This window comes from Cyanistes caeruleus, chromosome 7, assembly GCF_971803275.1.
Source record: "Cyanistes caeruleus chromosome 7, bCyaCae1.hap1.1, whole genome shotgun sequence".
NCBI classification, from domain to species: domain Eukaryota; kingdom Metazoa; phylum Chordata; class Aves; order Passeriformes; family Paridae; genus Cyanistes; species Cyanistes caeruleus.
In genome coordinates, this window is record NC_141707.1 from 39,705,972 (window position 1) to 39,725,442 (window position 19,471).

The 19,471-nt window shown below is 46.8% G+C and overlaps 1 protein-coding gene across 1 annotated transcript; it reads right to left on the reverse strand.

Annotated features, from left to right (window-relative positions):
* Nucleotides 1–2,616: 2,616 nt before the first annotated feature.
* RND3 (Rho family GTPase 3) lies at nt 2,617–15,210 on the reverse strand. Its single transcript, XM_023931427.2, has 5 exons — nt 14,823–15,210; nt 14,647–14,734; nt 8,074–8,183; nt 6,538–6,672; nt 2,617–4,624 (listed from the first exon to the last, which is right to left on the reverse strand). Exons 1-5 carry the CDS (start codon nt 14,970–14,972, stop codon nt 4,373–4,375), a joined length of 735 nt encoding a protein of 244 aa, XP_023787195.2. The 5' UTR covers nt 14,973–15,210; the 3' UTR covers nt 2,617–4,372.
* Between the last annotated feature and the right edge of the window lie 4,261 nt (nt 15,211–19,471).

Sequence of the window (19,471 nt, forward strand, 5' to 3'; positions counted from 1 at the left end):
CTCTTGTTCTCTGGAAAATGGAGCAGCTCCATGGCATCCTCTGCCCCCACTGGGACACCCCAAGGCACTCCCAGTTCCAGCCCTGGAATTCCAGCCCTTGTTGTTTATTTATCCTTCTGCTCCTTCCCTTTGGGTGTTTGCTCAAGTCGAGTCTCCTCGTGCTGGGGATGAAGAATTTCCTTGGGGTTTTCCCTCAAAATTCCACATGAACCTGCCTGAGGCCACATTCCCAGGCCCACAGACCCCAACACCTATATAGTTAATTTATATATTTTATATATGTTAATTATTAATCTTATATAATTTATATTTATGTAAGAGTTACATCTTTTTATATCTACATATATCACACATATATTCCTACAATATACACATATTCCCATGATAATTGTATAATTTATACTGATATAATTTATATTTAATATATTTAATATATTTAAATTAATATAATGAGATATATTTATATATATAATATATATTAATTTTTTTTCATCATATTAAATGTGATAACTATTATCTCATTGTGAACACACCGAAGTTCCCCCTCATTTCAGAAACTCACACTGCATGGGGGGTTACTGCTACCTCCTCACCCCCATATTTTATGTTTTGCTGTAAAAGTGAGTGAAATGGTAATTTTTATCCCAAAGTGGCACCTGGAGGCTCAGGACCGGCTCCAAGGGGGCTGTTCCCAGGAAAAGGAGCCCAGGAATGTGCTTTAAGCAGGGAATGGCTCTGTTCAATCTGGTTTAAGGGCTGTTCCCATGGGAATGATCCCGGTGTTGGTGCCACCTCCAGAGCAGGAACCATCCTGAAGGGATCCAACCGCTTTCCACAAGTGGAAAACAGGGAATTCCTCCCCAAATTCCACAGGAATTTTGCAAGGGAATGAGATTTAGGAGCTCATCCCAGAATCTGTGCCACGAGCTGGGCAGAGGGTTAAAAACCCATTTCCCCACTTGGAATTCCTTCTTCACAGATCCTTTGGAAAACCTGGGTGAGATCTTTCCTCCTCAGATTATTTCTCACCCTCCAAACTCATTTAGGAAGGATGAAAAAAAAAGCACTTGGCAGAACATTCCTTCTGCCAGATCCCAAGGATTTGGATCCAAAATAATTTTGGACGCTTTAGGACCTGCTGGGAAGATGAAGGAGCTGAAGGAAAATACATTAACATCAACAACAAAAAAAAAATCTCTATTTTAGCTTTTAAATTTGCAATATTTGTTGTAACTTCAGCCTCTCCATGGCTTTTTCAGGAAGGCTGGCACAAGAGAGGGATGAGATGGAGAATCCATGGAAAAACAGGTTCATAAATCTTTTAAGGAGTTTGGAAGAAAGTAAATGAGCTGAGAATTAATAATTACTTGATTTTCAGCAAATAATCCCTCCCTTAGGAGAGGCTACATGAGGCAAAACCCACCAGAATCCCAAAATACCCTTGGAGCTTTAAGCCATGACCGATCTGGGTGGAAAAACCCCAAAATTTCCATCCAAAAACCCAACTTCAGCACGTTAAATTTGGGTTTAAGAGTCTTTTAACAGCTCTTTCCTAACCCACCCTGAGTTGCGACCACTGCACGATCCAGGAGCGCCACAAAACATCCAAAATTCCTATAAAATTTGGGGGAATCTCAAAACTGGAGGCAGCAGGAAGAGACATTTCCATTCCTGAGCCTCAGCAGGAGCCAGGGAACAGCAGAGGAACCACAAAACCAAGTTTGCAGAATTCCAAGATGGGAAATGGCAGGAAAAGCAGCAGGAGCCTGGCTTGGGTTGGGATGAAGACAAAAGAGAATGAGGCAACTGCTCCTCCAGCTCCAGGGGTTTGCAGCTCTGATAAAGATGCCACAAACCCTCCAAAATATTGGGAAAAATCCTTTATGGAAAGGGATTCCAAGGAGGAAAGAGTGGATCTGCTGCTGGCTCAGTTTTGGGTCAGTGACCCACGAGATAAAATCCAGCAGTCAAGGGCTCCTCGACCCGGCACAGATGGAAACACCTTCAGATGGTGAGAGTTGGGATAATTAATTAACACCTCAGTCATTAATTACAGCACCTACAGAGCTCCTGGGTCATTGGGAACAGCACAGAACCATCAGGGCAGTCCCAGGGAAGAGGGAGATGGAACTGCTGGGAATTCTGAGATGCAATTGTGAGATGAGAACACCACAGGGAGACAATTCCAAGCTTTCCTGCCTGGACTGACACTGGGAGAAACCCTCGGGATGGGATGGGAGGATGAGCTGCAGGTTCTGTATCCCAACAGGACACAGCAATTCCAGGACAGCTCAGAATTCCAACGATCTCCAGCCAGGAGCAGCCCTCAGCTGGGAATGAGGTTTTTTTTTTGGCAAAGAACAAGCTGAAAGCTGAATTTGAAGATGTGAAAATTCGGCTTGAGAGGCAAAGCAAAGCATCCCCCACGTGTTTGCTTTGCTCCTCTGCCTCTGGCAGTTTTGGGAAACAGCTCCAAGAACGAACCCACAGCAAAGTGGAAAATGTTAATGCCCAAAAGGCTGTTTTCCTACCCAAACCCCAGCACAATTATGCCCCAAAACACAAAATTATTAATGAACTACCACACAAAGGCCATTCCCACTACAAGAAAATTCATTTTTTTTGTTGTTTTTTTTTTTAATTCAAAGAAAAAAATGTAATTTTAATAAATACTGCAGAAACATTAACCAAACATACAAAGTGACTTCAACAATTTAAAAAAAAAAACAAAAGTAATGAATGTCCTGCTTTATAACAGTTATAACTTATTTTTTCCACAATATTTAAATACAGAAAGAAGCACTTACCAGCTATTTTGTAATACTGCCCTAAGAGCACTGTTGCATCAGTTAAAAGCTTATTATGGTGGTCAAAAATGTCTTTTTTTTTTTCTCTCTTTTTTTTTTAATTTTTGTGGGAAATAACCAGAATGGGGAATGAGATTTGTCTTCTTTTCTCAGATGAAACAAAGTGCTGGGAACACACAGAACTGAGATTTAATTATGATTTCATCTTTACCTTTTGCACGAGTGAACAGAGCTTTTTAAACACTTCAAAAATGAAGCATCACCATTTGGGAATGAAATGCTTGTCCTCCACAAGCAAAAACCAGCCTGCTCAGAGCTTTGTCTCCTTCCTTTGGGAGAAGTTTGGTGGGTCAGGAAGAGTCACAAACCATTGGAAAAAAGGCTGATTTAATTCAGTGTAACAACAGCAAGAAAAAGGGATTGGACTGAAGCAGTTCACCCCATTTCAGGATTGGGGGCTGGATACTTTTGTGTTAATCCTAAAACTAAGGGCAGCATCCAGTTCCCACTGGGGACCCCTTTAAGGCCTCACAGTTCTTCAGAGCCCGTTCTCCTCCCAGAAATCAGGAGGGTGACAGAAGGCTCATTCGCAGCTTTTGGAGGGGTATTTTTGTTTTGTGGGTTTTTGTCAACCACACATCCCAGCAAAGCGTTTCCTGCAGGATCCGTGGGCTCTCCAGCTCCTGGGAGAAGCCCAAAGTGGGGGGGGGTGGTTTCTTTTGGGGGGCTTCCCCAGGTGGGCAAGTAAGGCTTAAAGGAAAGCACGGATCATTTGCCATCACAGCTCTCGGCACCTCCCAGCTGAACCCACACACAACACCAGCACTGGGCACCACTTCCACATCACAACCACAGAGAGGAACAGCCGACCCACAGCCCTGCAGGGCCCCCCCCACGCTCCCCTGCCCCCCAGATTCCATCCAGCTCATTTCCACGGCAATTCTGGGAATCCTCAAACAGCCATGTCTTCATCCCCACCGCGGATCAGGAGGGCACAACTCCACAGACTGCTCCAAAGTTTTCCTCTAAGTGACACTCGGTATCCTCTCCATTTTCACAATCAGCTACTTAAAAAAAAAAAAAATGAGATCAAATCCTTTGGAAAACCAACTCTAAGGTCACGGGGATAGTTCCTTAATGAGAAGGGCGTATTAATAATGTCTTCATTACAAAAAAAAATCCCATTAAAGTATTATTTGAATGAAATCAAAGTGGCAGCATCCAGGAGCAGAGCATTGCTAAAAGAAACGAGCACTGTCCATGACATCTCTCCTTTGCAGGGTTATTTTCCCAATCATTCTCTCAGCACATTCAAACATTTTCCCTTTTATTATTATTTTTTTTTTTGGCATTGTCTTCAACAGAAATTCCTGATGCCACCTCTCTCAGAGCCTTTTCTTCCTGCTGCTCAGTCCTTTAGTACAGTCTCACACAACAGGAGAAGTCTCCATGAAAGCACTGGCAAAGCCCTCATTAAACACCCTGTGGCTGTGACTTCATTGAGCTCCAACCCCTCCTGGATCATCTTCCTCCTCCTCCTCCTCCTCCAGGAAATCCCAGCTCCTTCACATCACCGTGCAGCTCTTTGCTTTGTCCTTTCTCAAGTCCGTGGCCACTGTGGACAGTTCTGGCCTGCCAGGCATGTGTGAAATTCGCTTTGTGGCCCTCTGAGATTTGTTTCGTTTCACATTTTTGTTTGTTTTGTTCACACACGCCAGGGTGGCGACGTGAAAAATGTCTCTGACACTGTTTTCTGACTGTAAGGCTGAGCATTCGATGTATGTGGCTGCTCCAATCTGTTTGGCCATATTTGCACCCTGAGGGGAAAAAAGGAACATGTGATCAATACAGAGTTGTGCAAAATCCCCAGCAATCCTCACCATTCCAGCTCTGCGCTGTTTCCCTGGAAAACACAAAGCTCCAACGGCTAATTTTGGAAAATAAATGGATTTAAACAAGTGTCCAAGCCTTATCTGCTGCGCTGATAAACCCAAATTGGGAGAGAAGAGCAGCTCAGTGACTGCAAATGAATAACTGCGAAAAGCTGAAGTGTCTGAGCGAGGCCTTTCCAGCAGTTTCACCCTGACTTGAACCTGGGAATTTCCTGGAAAATGTGGCAGCTTCCAGCCTGAAATCTCCAAAGAGAAATTCTGTGCCTAAAGGAACAAGCAGCTGGAGCAGAGTCCCTGTTACAGCTCCAGGAAGAGGGCAAAGTTCTTAGGGAAATGAAAAAAAAAGGGAAAAAAGAGCATTTGGGGGTTATAGGAGCTCTTCTTTTGTGATTTTAAGAAGTCAAAGCAGGGATATTTGTTCCTGCAGCACAAAGCAAACAGCCCAACATGTGACAGATGACAATAGCCCAGTGTCCCGTGGTGGATTTTGCTCCTGGAACACAATGCAGCATTATGTGCAGAAAGGGGAGCTGTTCCAAGGGAATTTTGATTTCTGAGGGATGAATCTTGACAAAGTTACGAAATCCAGCCACACATCCTTGATGTGCCACTCCTCCCACACCCCGTGCCTGCCTCCAGCCCCTCCTGGGCACCAGCTCCTGTTTGCCCTGCAGTGATGCAGCAATGGGGAGAGGTTGATAAGGCAGCAGGAGCTCCTGAGAGCTCTCCCCAAAGCTCAACATCTCAGCCCTGCTGAGCTGAGCCTCAGCAGTGTTTGCTCATCAACTGGGAGGCTGCAGCTCGGGGTCTCCAGCCTGTCCTGGCCCTTCCTGCTGGAGCTCAGAGCAATGGGAAAGCTCTGATTCCATCTCCTGCTCCTCAAGAGTACAGGCTGAGCTGTGAATCCAGGGAGAAAAATATAAATTTTTAAAAAAAAAAATCCACCTGCCAGCAGATTTTTGGTCACTCTCATGGGAGAAGACTCAATTTTACTCAAGTCCTGCCATTTTCCAAAATGCTGCACCCTTAGTAACCACCCCCCCCCCCCACATCAGGAGCTGCTGGTTTGGAAAAGCTGAGGATAAAGCACCCCAAAGTGGCTGCTGAGGACACTGAGGTGAGGTGGAGGTGCCACTGTCCCTGCCACAGGGTGGATCTGCCACCAGCAGCGTGATTCAGCTGCCACGAATGATCACACACATGTGAGTAATAAAGGCAAGCTTCCCTGCTCCCCACATCCTGCTCTCTCCCATGACCTGATTCCTTTCCCTTTCTCTCTCTCCTGCCTCCGAGCTTCTCCCTTCCCCAGGAGCAAAGAACTCATCAAGAACTCAGATGCCTTCTGGCTTTGCTGCACCTTCAGAAGGAGGGATGAGGTGTTTTCTTAAGGCACTGGGGACAGGTGATATTCCAATATAATGTCAGGATTCTAAAGTCAAACAACATTCAAATCTGAAGTCTGCAGCCAGCAATTTTACCAATTTGTCAGTGAATAAACAGGATGTGCCACCTTTTAGCTACATTTTTGGTGTGTGCAGGCACCAAAAAGCAGGAAGTTTTTGAACAACTCACCTAAAAAAAAGCAATTTGCAAGCAAAAAGACGACAATTTATGATGTTTAAAGGGATGATCTTATGATGTGTTGTGGGGCTGCAGGATTTCCTTTAGTCCTAAATCATTTTCAAACCCACCTCCACCCACACCACAGGTGCCAATCTGCCTTTCAGGCCAGGCTGGTGTCACCAGGAGGGAGAAGCTGGTCACAGTGAGGGCTCCAGGGACAGAGAAAAAGGGGTTTTTCTTCCCTCCTGAAGGACAAAAGAGGAGCTGGCCCCTACCTGGTCGTAGGACACGGGGGTCTGCCTGTGGTTGGAGAGCTCCACCAGCGTGCTGACATCGGTGCGCAGGTCCGACTTGCAGCCCACCAGAAGCATCTTGGTGTTGGGGCAGAACTCCTGGATCTCCCCTTTCCACTGGAAAATTGGGAAGTTGTTCATGTTTAAATCCAAAGAAGCAAGGGGTACAAGTTTCATCAGTCCTGACGTCCCACGCTGAAGCGTTTTTATGTAATGGCTGGGTTTGCCCTCAAGGTAATTTTCTGGAAGGCACTCCAGCAGAACTTGGTCAAGGATGAAATCTTCCTATCTCACACACTCATGAATTCCACTGGCTTACTAATCAGGAGGGAATGAGTTGAGATTGTTTACCCACATGAGCAAAGGTTTGCAGAGCTGCTGTTTCTCACACCCAGCCCCAGCCAGGTGCAGGGATGGTGTCCCCACCTCCAGAGGCAGCTCTGGTACAACCACAACAACACCAGCAGGGCTAAATGTGGGCTCACTGCTGCCTTCTCACACCTGAAACTACACAAATCTGTCCCAGGGGAGCCAGCAACGAGCCCTTCACGCTGAACTTGGGATAAATTCATTGGGTTCCACCCAAGGTGAAACAAGGTTATGTTGAGAACTCAAAGCCAAAAACTTCACAGCATAATCCACACAGATGATACTCCCTAAAACTGAAGGCTGTAATTAGGGTTTAAAAGCATACTACCAAAAATCTCTTGTAGAATTAAGTAACCAGCACGAGCAGGGACAGAAAAACCACAGTTCTGGCTGCTTTCTGACACAGAGGGAGTAGTTTTGAAGTATTTTTTGTAGGCTATTCAGAGCATTTTGAGGCATTTTATCCCAGTGAGACAAGAATCACTGGCCCCAGCCTCAGGAAAAATGAAAAGGAACTTCAGGTCACTAAGCCCCAAAACCACTGTGAAGTTGTGTCATGCTCAGCAGCCAAGGAGGGGACCACGACCACCCTGCAAACAGAACTTGATTATGACAATTCCGTGTCTGAGCTCATGGGAAGTCTGACACAAGCTCGGATCAGTGATCTCATGAAGGGTTTGGGGCAGGGCTGCATTTCTGTGCCACTGCAAGCTCTGCTGGTGCCTTCCAGAGGCATTTGTCACTGGCTCTCAAATTATGTAAGGCCGTGGCAGAAGTCCAAACACTTGGCAGGAAAATTTTTAGCCATCCCTACAACCCAGCAAAGTTTCCCAATCCTGTTACAGGAACATGTGAGAGACAATTTCTTACAGCACCTCACACTACCCTCACAGCAAGGACACAATTCCTTGCTGTCTCAGGGCTGAGGAATGAGAATTTCCCTTCAGCTCCAAGTGTCCATTAGCAAGTTTTTGTTTCCAATTAATATCCAGCCCTTTTCAAACAAATGACCTCAAATTAAAGCACCCTCCTGTCACCGCTCCATTAAAAAAAAAAAACAAAGTGGAAGTTTCCAGTGTAGGAGCAGCACCACTGCAGGGATTTAAAGAGGAGCAAAGTGCTCAGGGCTCAAACCTTGCTCAAACTTGCCTTTTTTAGGACACTATCCAGGGTTTCTGGCCGACTGATGTCAAAGCAGATCAGGACAGCATCCGAGTCCGGGTAGGAGAGCGGGCGGACGTTGTCGTAATAAGGAGACCCTGCAGGGAAAACAAACAACATCTTCATTAATTGCTGCTTTCCTCTTCCTGCAGTCATTCAGGAAGCCTGGAGAGGCTTCCAGGGATGCCCCCACAGTGATCCATCACCCACCAAAAGCTGGGGATGCTCCCAAAGAGAGGGAAACGGGGCCAGCCCAAGTTTAAGGCCCAGCATTTACCTGCAGGGGGAACAAATCCTTGGAACTCCAAAAAGGCTTTTTTTCCTAAAGCAGCTTTGAAATGCCTCAGTTTTGATTTGCCTAACAGTTAATTTAAAACAAATAGCTCCAAGTGCAAATAGCATCTTTAGCTGTCACATTGGCAATGTTTAGATGAAACTCTTGCTTCAAATTAAAGAACTTGTTGCAGGAAACAGATTTCCAGCAGGGAAAAATCCCAATCCTGTAGGCAGGCACGCAAGTTATCTGTCACAAAAAGCCTCATTAATCTGTAAACCAATAAAGCTTGCAATAAATGTTTATGTTTAGCCCATAAACCAGATTTTTATCAACAAGATCAAAGCTAATTTAGTAATCTGGGGGAACAGATGTAGGTACAGTACTTTGTGCTTGTTTTACTTGCAGGCCTTTGAAGGGATTTTCTGCTTTCCTTAACAACAATCATCATGTGAAGAGTTAAAAATCACATTTTAATCATCTGGTGAATTTGGCGACATGCTGGGAGGGAAAAAAAGCCAGAAAAAAAAGCTTAGTTTTTTTCTAAGAAGTTGCAATCACTCAATCACCATTAGGTTTGGCCTTAACTGTGCTGAGCTTCACTTCCTGAGGAAAATACATTTCTTAATGTATTTAAAAGGGCATTTAAACCAGTTTAGTGGCCAAGCAGGGCAAGGGCCTGGGCTTGGGCAACTGAAAGTTCATTTTCTCAGCCATCACACATCCTTATTTTCCTTTCAGAAATCCTAAAATCCAGCAGACCCCAAAACACAGCATGGAGCACCCACCACAAGAACCCAATTTCCAGGAGTTTGGGGAGGGGGTTATCAGCTCATTATCCCAGCAATTTCCCAGCTCTCCAGAACTAATTGGCTGGAAGGTCTCTGATTATTAACGGGATTAGAGGAATTCCTGCAGTTTTTCCCTGACAGACAGCTCAGGCTGTCGCACAAGGCGAGCTGGGAATGGTGTGAAGGGCTCGCAGATGACTTCACTCGGGGAAGGAGGCAAGAATCCCAGGAATGTTGTTTTTGAAATGAGGAATAACACATGGGGAGTGAAGCATTACCAAAGTAGGTAGCAGAAGGTAATTTGGTGAACGAGAAGGATTTAATTTGAACGCTCATGTCTGTAAATGATGTCAATCTGACAGAGGCAGCTGTCAGCAAAGGCTCTTCACACCCCACTTCAGCCGAATTCAGCACAAATGACACAAACCTCAGCGAGGTGACCTGGACTCAACCACTCAGTGCAGCTATCAATAAGCGTTTTTCCCTGCTAATTGCACCCCACTATCTCCAGCACTGCTATTACAGCTCTGTCCTGCAGCCCCAGGGCTGGGTTATTTATCCTGCAGCCCCAGGGCTGGGTTATTGCTCCTGGACAGAGGAACTGCAGCACCAAGTGCCACCAAGAGCCACCCAGGTGACACAAAAACCACATCTCCATGAGCTCCAGCAAGCAAGAAGAGCAGGACTGAAGGAATCCTTAATGCTTTCTGGCTAGAAAGGAGTCTCAGCAAAGCCTCACCCAGAAACTCATTCCTCACACAAATACCTATGGGCTCACTCAGCAGCTCCAGGGATCCCATATATGTCCAGGAGATGTATTTATGTACACATTGAGTCCCCACCTCCAGCCCCGAGACTCCTTCCCAGCCCAGCAGCTGGAGCTACTTTGCTTGGAAGTTTTTTCTTTCCCCCCCAACTCTGAATTTCTCCTATTTCAGGCACTGAGCTGGAATAAAAGCACTTGTAGCAAGCTCAGGAGGGATATTCCCCAGCTTTTCTCCAAGCTGGTGTGTGGCAGAACAAACAGAGCCCATTTCAACTCCTCGAGCTGCAGGATCCACAAAGGAAATTTCCTGCTCTCATTTATAACCAAACCTTTATTCCTGTGCAAATAAAGAGGGGCTGCAGCCCTCGCTGTGCAGGCCTATTCAAGCTGGCATTTTCATCCCTTTGCCCAGAGAAACCCTCAGAAGGCAGGAATGTCAGGAATGAGGCTCGCTCAAGTCTCAACAGACAACTCCAGGCTGCTGCTCCCTCTTTTTTCATGTTCCTTTGCGGATTTGAAGCCGTGCCAACCCTCGAAAACAGAAGGAGAATGTGGAACTGGAGCCATGGTATTTGTGGGGAGAAAAAAAAAAATAGCAAAAAAAAAAAGCCTATTTGTGTTTGGGATTCTGTTCCTGCAAAATAAAACATTTTTGGCTAGGACAACATGGGTGGTTTTTCAGCTTTATCTAGGAGTTGCTGATAAGGCTGTAGCTCATTTTCCTTCGTGCTGGACATTTATTCCAGATGCAATCCTCCTTTTTCTTTTTTTTTTTAAATTTGTTTGGCAGCTTCAATAATTTCAGCCAAAAATACTTGCAACATTAAGGATGATCTGCTTTTGAAACCTTATGTTTCACGCAGAGTCCAACAGAAATTCAGCTTTTAGACTGAAATAAAAACCCACCCCAGCAATATGGCTGGGTTTGGCCTACAGGGGATGCCAAGCTTAGGTTTAAATATTGCTAACTTAATAAAGAACGGAATTACATCATTAAAAACTGAAGAAAATTTAATTTTTTGGGTGGTTTAGCACTACTTGAAGGCGCTGGATCAGGGAGAGGTGTTTGGCTGGAAGATCCAAAGGCACCAGGAGGGTTCAGCTCCACATCCTGAGGCCAGGAGGGCTCAGTAACAGGCAAGACTTTCCTATTTCCACACCAGCAAGCAGCCACCAGGAATTAGGCTTTGGAACCTTTTGGAGCCCAGTCAAGTGAAAGAACAACAGATGAACAGCAGCATTCTCACTCCCAAACCCTTGGGCTCACTAATTATCACAGAAAACACAGCAAACACTGCCTGCTCCAAGGAGCCGATTCAGTGCTGATGGTTTTCCTCCTTCCAAAAGGGGAAAAAAAAATAAAAATAAAAAAAACCCCTGGGATGGCTGACAGAAATATCAAAATATTCCCAGCTTTTTGTGTGATCACACCTCCAAGGAAAAACTTTGGGAGGGCACTTGGCATTCCCAGGTATCAATTCTAATTAATTCCCTTGTAAAAGTAATAAGAAAACGCTGTGAAGATTGGCATTTAAAACCAGAAAGTCACAGAATTCCAAGCTGCAAGAGAACCAGGAGGCAAAGACAGCAATCAGACTTTTTCTTCACAATCCTTACTGCCAGGGAATTTGGGGAATTAACAACTTGAATTCCCCCAAGTTTCAGCTTTCTCCTGGAAGTTTTCAGCACTAAACTTTCCAATTGATTTCTGTTTCTATATGGACACTGAGTACATTGTATAGAGTCAAAAATTAAGGCAAAACTAACTTGACTCCCAGCTCCAAGGCCCTTCTGGATTTAATTACTTGCTAATCCCCACCAGTTGTAAGTATTTCTGGCCCTGCTGAGAATTATTTTATTGGAGTAGCCACGGTTCAAGCAATGAAGAAACCCCCTAAAACACATTTTAGGGAGACACAGGTATGTGCACCTAATTAATGGTATTTCTAATCCACAGCTGCTGTTGTCCTAACGAGAAATATAAATATCAAAGGAGCCAAGAAACTTGATAAATGCAGATTAGATGGTAGATAAAGGCAACTAATACTGATTTTTTTTCCCTTTGCAGTGGCCTTGAAAGTCCAAGACGAAGCTTTAACCTGGAGAAACTTTTAATATTCCGCCTCACACAACACGCAGAGTTCCCAAACAGCTCAAGACTGCCACATGTAACCACAGAGCAGAGTAATTTATGGTGTAGTGAGATTGCAACCAGCCATTCCTGCTTTGAGAGAGGGCTGCTAGTCCCAAACCCCATTGAAATTCAACTTGGCAAGTGCTTCCCTTAATGCTGTGGCTAATTTAAATCCTTCTAATGACTTGCAGAACTAGACAGCACCAGCAAACATTTGAATAATGAATCTCCCCGTTCCATTCCACTCTTACTTGTCCCATATTCCTGTGGGCAAATCCAAGATGCAACAACAACTCCCCGATGAATTTAAAATTTTAAATTCAATTTTAAACTGATTTAAAATCAGTTGCACGACACCTGAAAGTTCTCGAATAAAAACATGTTATTATTGTTGGCATATAAAGAATTATAAACCAAAACTGTGGCAGCAGGGCCTCTTCTCACCCTAACACAACTATTTTAACCAATGCCCACAGCTCTTCTGATTTTCCCAGTGAGAAAAAAAGAAGAAAAAAAAAAGAGTTGGAAGTGGCAATACATCCTTCCAAAGGATTCGCTGCAAAACCCAATTATCAATTTTAATTCAAGGGGTTAATTGGCAAGGCTGTTAAATGCTCCCAGCTAAAAAAGAGTTAAAGAGGAAGACAAAATACTGCTTGAGTAATCTTGGAAGTATCTGCAGCATATAGCAATAAACTCAATTAAAGAGCATCTTTTCCCCCCTCCCAAGACATTCAAGCACCACAAAAAGTGCAGCCACCACCTCCCCCGTGTTGCAATGATCAGTCATCTTTTTAAGTTAATTAGATTTAGTCCTACTTTCAAAATGCCATTCAGACATCTCTTCTAACTCAGTAGAGGACCAGGACAAAGACTTGTAAAAATTAAATTACCAAGACTTTCAGATAAGGCTAAAGCACTCCCTTATCTTCTGCTGTCTCTTATCTGCTGATGTGATTTTGTTCTGGGTTAATGGGCTTGGGCAGTGCTGGTTTTTTTGCAGTGGGTGAGAAGGGATGTTCATGGAGCCAAAATTCCTCATCCAGATTCCCAAAGCCAAAGGATCCACTCAGTAACACTGTGTAAAAGCAAGCACTGGATCTTTCAAATACTTCCTCTTCAGTTTGGGATGTCAGACAAATCACCCACTTGATCTCAAGCTTGTGACTCAACCACATTTTCTCTGAGTTCCAGGACAAAGGCTGGCAGGTGTTTTTTCTTCCACTGCTTTTGTCTTTTGAAGTGCTAGGGAATATTTCACTCCATGGGTGTCTCCAGCCTTTGACAAACAGATTCCAAACCTTCCCCATGTCCAGACCGCGTGTGTGCTGTATTTTAATAAAGATAACATTTTCCAAAATAACTATTAATTTATAATAAGCCCTTGCTCCACAGTCCCAAGCCAGCTTAGTAATAATCAGCATGAAAGCTCCAACCAGACATACTCCAGAAATCTGCAAGTCTCACTTGGCATAAGATGAAGTAAAAAAAATCAGCTCAGAGCAAAGCTGATACTGGTTGTGGGCAGAGGCTGCCTTTTCCCAGTAATCGTGTTGCAAGAATTTGGAATCATTTCCTCAACAGCAAGAGGAAAGCCAACCCGCCGCCTAAACTCCTCTTTTAAATCGGGGATTAACATTTTCATTCCTGGTAAAAGAGCTGCTGTCGCACTGAGGAGAAACTGTCGGGTCCAAATTCGGCATTAACGAGCCATCTACACATAGAAAGAGAGGGACTGCGTGTTCTGCCAAGTTCCTGCAGGTTTTTTTTTCCCTTTTCAATCAGCTCTGCAGATGATGTTGATCCACACCTCTGGTAATGGTTCCTGGTGTCATTCCCCCATGGAAATCCTCAGTTCTCCACGGGCAGAGCCACACTGGCTTCCCCATTCTCCTCTCCAGCACTGAGGCAGCAATTTTGAGGTGCTCCCTCACCCCCCTGGCTGTAAGTGCAGCCCAATTATCCAAATTATCAACGACAGGCGGATCTAGAGGAGCTCCTGTCTCAACATGTGAGCAGAGCCAGCCAAACACCAAAGCCCTCAACCTTTGAGGCTGAGTCTGAGCCGGTTTCTTCCAGGTAAAACTGGAAGGATGAAGACGACCTTCAGCCCTGATGGGGGAAAGGATGGTTCCCTCTGCACCCCAGAGAATCAGAGATAAATTCTAAAGGTTTTCCCTAAAAGCCGCTCCTGGCCTCAAAGACTCTCTAAAACACTGGGAAGAAAAGTGCTGTGTTTTGTTAAAAAACCGAAGAGGCGTTAAGGAGCTCTGGAATAATTCACCATCAGCACATGAACACCTTTTTCCCTCTCCTACAAGGCCACGGGAGCTCTGCAGGCGGCAGAGGAGCCCAGGTACCCCCGGAGCTCCTCACAAAGCTCCTTCCAGCCAGGCAGGTGAGAACGCATTCCCCTGCAATGCTGACAAACCGCTTCCCGGAGCCTTGCCCACACCCTCAGCCAAGGAGATCCTTCAAGGATAGCCGAGATTTTTGTCAGAAAGCCTTCAGAAGCAGCCGCATGCGGAGCCCGGCCAGGCTGAATCCTCCCGATTCCCACCCCCCGAATTCCCGGGATGCGAACGGGAGCGCTCACCCGAGGTGTCCCAGAGGCTGAGCTCGATGCGCTGCGTGTCGATCTCGAAGCTGGCCGTGTAGTTCTCGAACACGGTGGGGACGTAGCTCTGCCGGGAGACACGGCACGGTCAGCCCGAGCCCATCGCCGCCCCCCCGGCCGCGACCCCCGGGCCGAGCCCGCTCCCATCCCCTCACCTCGGGGAAGCAGTCCTTGGCAAAGACGTGGAGCAGCGCCGTCTTCCCGCACTGGCTGTCCCCCACCACCACGATCTTGCACTTCACGTTCTGGTTGGGATCCATCACCGCCTTGCTCGATAACTTCTGGCTCGCTCTTCTTTCCTTCATTGATCTCCCCTTAATCCCTCCGGCCGGTCACAGCAGAACGGGAGGAAAAAAAAAAAAAAAAAAAAAGAAAAAAAAAAAAAAAAGAAAAAAACCCAGCCAAGAAACAAACCACACCCGGGTTCCTGGCGAAAACGCAAAAATAAATGTGAAGAACACAAGAGAGCCGCTGCGGTGGAAGAGGCAGAGCCGCGGACCCCGCCGCCGCCCGCCCGCCCGCCGGTCCCGCGCTCACTGCTTTGTCCCCCCGCCGCCCGCCTCTATTTATAGCCTCGCGCCCGCCAATCACCGCCCGCCGCCGCGTGGGCCACGCCCCCTCGCCGCGCGCCGCCGGGGCAGTGCGCCCCCTAGGGGAGGAGGGGGGCGCCGGGAGCGGGGGGAGGGCGGCACTGAGTGGGGGCCCGGCGCCCTCAGAGCGATGAGGGCGATAAAGGAGGAGGTTGTGGCGTTTATTGATGGATTTTATCTGTAAATGTCAGCGGTGTGAAGGGGAACCGCGGGATCTGGGGCTGTGCGGCCTCCAGAGGTGGTCTGGGGTCCCTCAGGGGGTGCCCAGTGCCTCGGGCTGGGATGAGAGATGCTGGGGAGAGCTGAGGAGAGCAGGGGGTGAGAGGGATGAAAAGTCAGGGCTGAAAAAGGATGAGGAGAGCTGAGAAGGGATGAGGAGAGCTGAGAAGGGATGAGGAGAGATGAGAAGGGATGAAGAGAGATGAGAAGGGATGGTGCTTGTGATGGTGGGAAAAGGGGCTTTTCCCTCAAAACCTGGTCACAAGGAGTGTGTCGGCACATCACAGGAACACAGAATCGTGGAATACTCTGAGTGGGAAGGTACCACAGGGATCATGCATCCAACTCCTGGCCCTGCCCAGACACCCCAAAATCCCACCCTGGGCATCCCTGGCAGCGCTGTCCAAATGCTCCTGGAGCTCTGGCAGCCTTGGGAATGTGCTCATTCCCTGGGGCACCTCTGGGGGAAGAACCCTTGCCCTGACAGCCACCCTGGACATGCCCGGACACATCTCCAGCCATTCCCTCGCTCCCGTCCCTGTCCCAAAGAGCAGAGATCAGTGCCTCCCAACCATCAGCATCCTCCTATTTTTTCTCTTCCTGGACACAGCCCCAAGCAAAGCTGGCTGAGGTTCAGCAGAGGATTGAGCATCGCTCCTGAAAGGAGAGCTCTGAACAAGGGATGGTTTGTGAGCCGCTCGTAGCACTCATCTCCCTCAAGAGCTCCTCTCCTTTCCCATACGGCTCCGTACGGCAGCCGGATCCCTGGAAAAGGGGCTGGAGCAGAGCCTGCCTCCCCTCCTGCCTCCAACCTCCCTTCCTGCCTTTGCCTGGAGCAGCCGGACACAGGGGTGGCCTCCCTGAAGGTGCGGCCTTGGCCTTATCTCTTGAGTCATCCGGGTCACGAACCCGCGCCGCGTCAGTTCTGGGCTGAAACGTGAGCAATTCATCAAGTTTTAAAACAACATCCTGGAAAAAGGATATTGGCTCGTGCCTGTTTGACCATGGGGAGATGCTGCCCTGACTCACATGAGAGAATCCCAAACATGACATTTCAAAATTCAGTGCTGATATTTTTGGGGTTTGTTCCGACACGTCACGTCTTTCACTGGTCAAATTACTCATTTCCCAAGAATTGGTTTCTGTTTGGAAACAATGTACAAAGCACTAAAATTTGCTCTGTGTGCTTTATTTGTAAGGCCCTGGAGCAGACAGATTTCCATCTCTTTTTTATGTTTTTAAATTAAAAGCTGCTCCTCTGCAGTCTCCATCCATCCCTGCTGTCCACCAGCCCTTTAGAAAAATGGTGGAATGGGAGGAATAAGCAATGAAGAAAATTAATGCTCACAGGAAGCTGGGTTTCCCCCTTTTGTTCAATATTGGAACAGGAGATAAATCTGGAAAAATAAAATTATGTAAATGCTCTCAGGTGTTCTCCAAAGGGCAGAAAATCCTGATTTTTCTGCCTTTCCCTGTGCTCCACACTGGATCACGAGGCAGCCTCATGGGCAGAGGAAGGTGGGATCGAGCTCTGGAGTTTCAGCTCCAGTTCTTTGGGAGTCCAACGCACCAGCCGAGGAATACATTGGACCTAAGGAGAGAAGATGGGGTTGAAAGAACTCTTTGTTCATCCTGAGTAGGAGCTGGGTGTGAACATCTGCTCCTGATCAATCCATCGGGCACCTCCACACAGATGGACACAAGATGGACCAAAGCCTGTGCTGATGCTGCCCGTTCCTTGCTGGTTTGGGATTCCTCAGAGGAGGAACTGGTCTCCTCCGGGGTCCTGGAGGAGACATCTCCCTCACACAGCTCCCGTGGAAAATCCACCTGCATCCAGCTATGCTTGGAATGTGGGAACTTTAATGCACAAGGAGTCCTTACTCATCGTCAGCAGAGAGCTTCCATCAGCAGCTCCTGGTGATCCCATCTCTCCATCATTTGTTCACTGCCAACATCACCCAGCCCATCCCCAGGGATTTCGGGTGCTTTGGGCACTCGGGACAACCCTTGGAAGCCACCAGCTTGTTGGAATTCCTTGGGGAAGCTGCTCCAGATCCGTTAATCCCCATAAACCCATTATTCATGTCAAACCCTTAAGTTTAATGCCTTTTCCCATCTCTCAGGGATAACTACGGGGATAACGCAGCAGGGGTTGATGCTTCCACCAGCATTTTTCACACGCAGTCTGGATTTTTGATTTGTAGGGCCGAGTTTCGTGCTTTGCTTCATTCAAATTCCTCATTTTTCTCCAGATCTGATCAGAGCCTTTCACAGTTTCTCCTCTTTCCATCCCAGAAACCATGATGTGTATATTAATAACACACTCACAATTTGGGATTGGCGTGGTAATGACTCCTGATCCCATCTAAGATTTCATGGGAATATCAAAATACATTTTTCTCCCCTCGCAAATAATCTCCCTGAGCGCTTTCTATGACTGTAATAAACCAGCTGAGAACAAGTGCTTTTAGTTTCAGAAAAACTGCTCGATGATTTAAATCTAAAATTGCTCTCCAGATCTCTCTCCCCGCAATGCCAACCACTAAAGCATCCATGGAAAATATTGAATAATATACATAAAACATGGATTTTACACATCCCACCCCTCCTCTGCGCTGCTGGTGTGCAGCTAAACACACATTAAAAGAACATTATCGAGGTTTAAGGTCAGACATTTGCAGATTAGGAAATGCGTGTTTCCTGTGTGGCGGCTCCCTCGGGAATACGTGAGGATGGGCATTAATTCCATGATCACACCTGATTTCTAATTTTTTGTTGTTGTTCCAGAACCCAGGAGTGATTTTGTCACCTTAACAAGCAGCTGCACCTCTTTGGGGCCAGCTTGGAATCTCCACCTCGTTCAGGGCCTCATTTAGGGCCGCTATTCTCCTGAACCCAGACCCATTTGTTCTCTCTTCCAATGTCAAATTCAACTTCTTAACGGACAAAAAGAGATGATTTCTCTTCTCACCTCTGCCTTGTGAGATGCCTGAGCTGAGCTGGCCTGTTCGACAGCAGAGAAGCAGCGAGGTCACAAGTGCCCGCAAAGGGATCATTCCCGATCCCTAACGTTCTGCAGATGTTGGAAAAGGAGCTCCCGCTGCTTTCCCGTTAGGACTTCAAATCGCAGACCGCACTGCCTGCCCAGGGAATTCTCACTTCGGGAAAAATCAGCTTCAAGGAGCTCGACTGCCACGTGTGGCTCAGACCCTGCCAAGGGACGGAGCTTTGGCTGCCAAACCCAAACCCCAAAGTCCTTCTGTTCCAAGGAGGGTTTAAAATTGATGGTGGCAGGGTGAGAACGAGCCTCTCCCGTGCCGTGATGTCGGTGGAATACTATGCAGGAAAAACGGCATGAAAATCAATGCTAATTAGCTGTGAACTGAAAACAAAATGAAGCTTGACGCTCTTATAATCTCTATTTTGGCATTTAGAAATCCGGCTGTGACTCCAGTGCTGGGAGAGAACTGCATAAATCCATAAAATCAGCTCGAGACACCAGAGAGTCTCCCTCACCTGACTGACAGGTCCTTGGGTGCTAAGCCTTGGATGAGAACGAAAGCTCAGCTATTCCAAGTTTCAGGAGCTGAGGGCAAAGCTTTACCAAAGCCAAAATGTTTTTAAAAGCCCTTAATGAGGGCAGGCTATTAAGACAGAGGCCGAGATGATTTAAAATCCTGGCTGTGGGGTCATTACTCAGAGGCAGGATGGAATCCCATCTCTGCTGCCAGCCCTGGGATCTGTCCTGCAGGGCCTGCAGCTCCTTGGCCGTATCCAGAGGCTGTCCCAAGGCATTTGGGGGATTGCAGGTGTGAGGTTCTATCCCCTTTCCAGAGGGATAATACGGTGGAGAAATTATTTTTCCAGGAGTCTGCGGCAGCGCCAGTGAAGTGAGGACGTGTGGGAGATGATCACTCCCTTCCCATCACACCACCCAGCCAAAGAGGCTCTGTAAAAGCCACAAAAATCACGTGGATTATTCAGATATATCT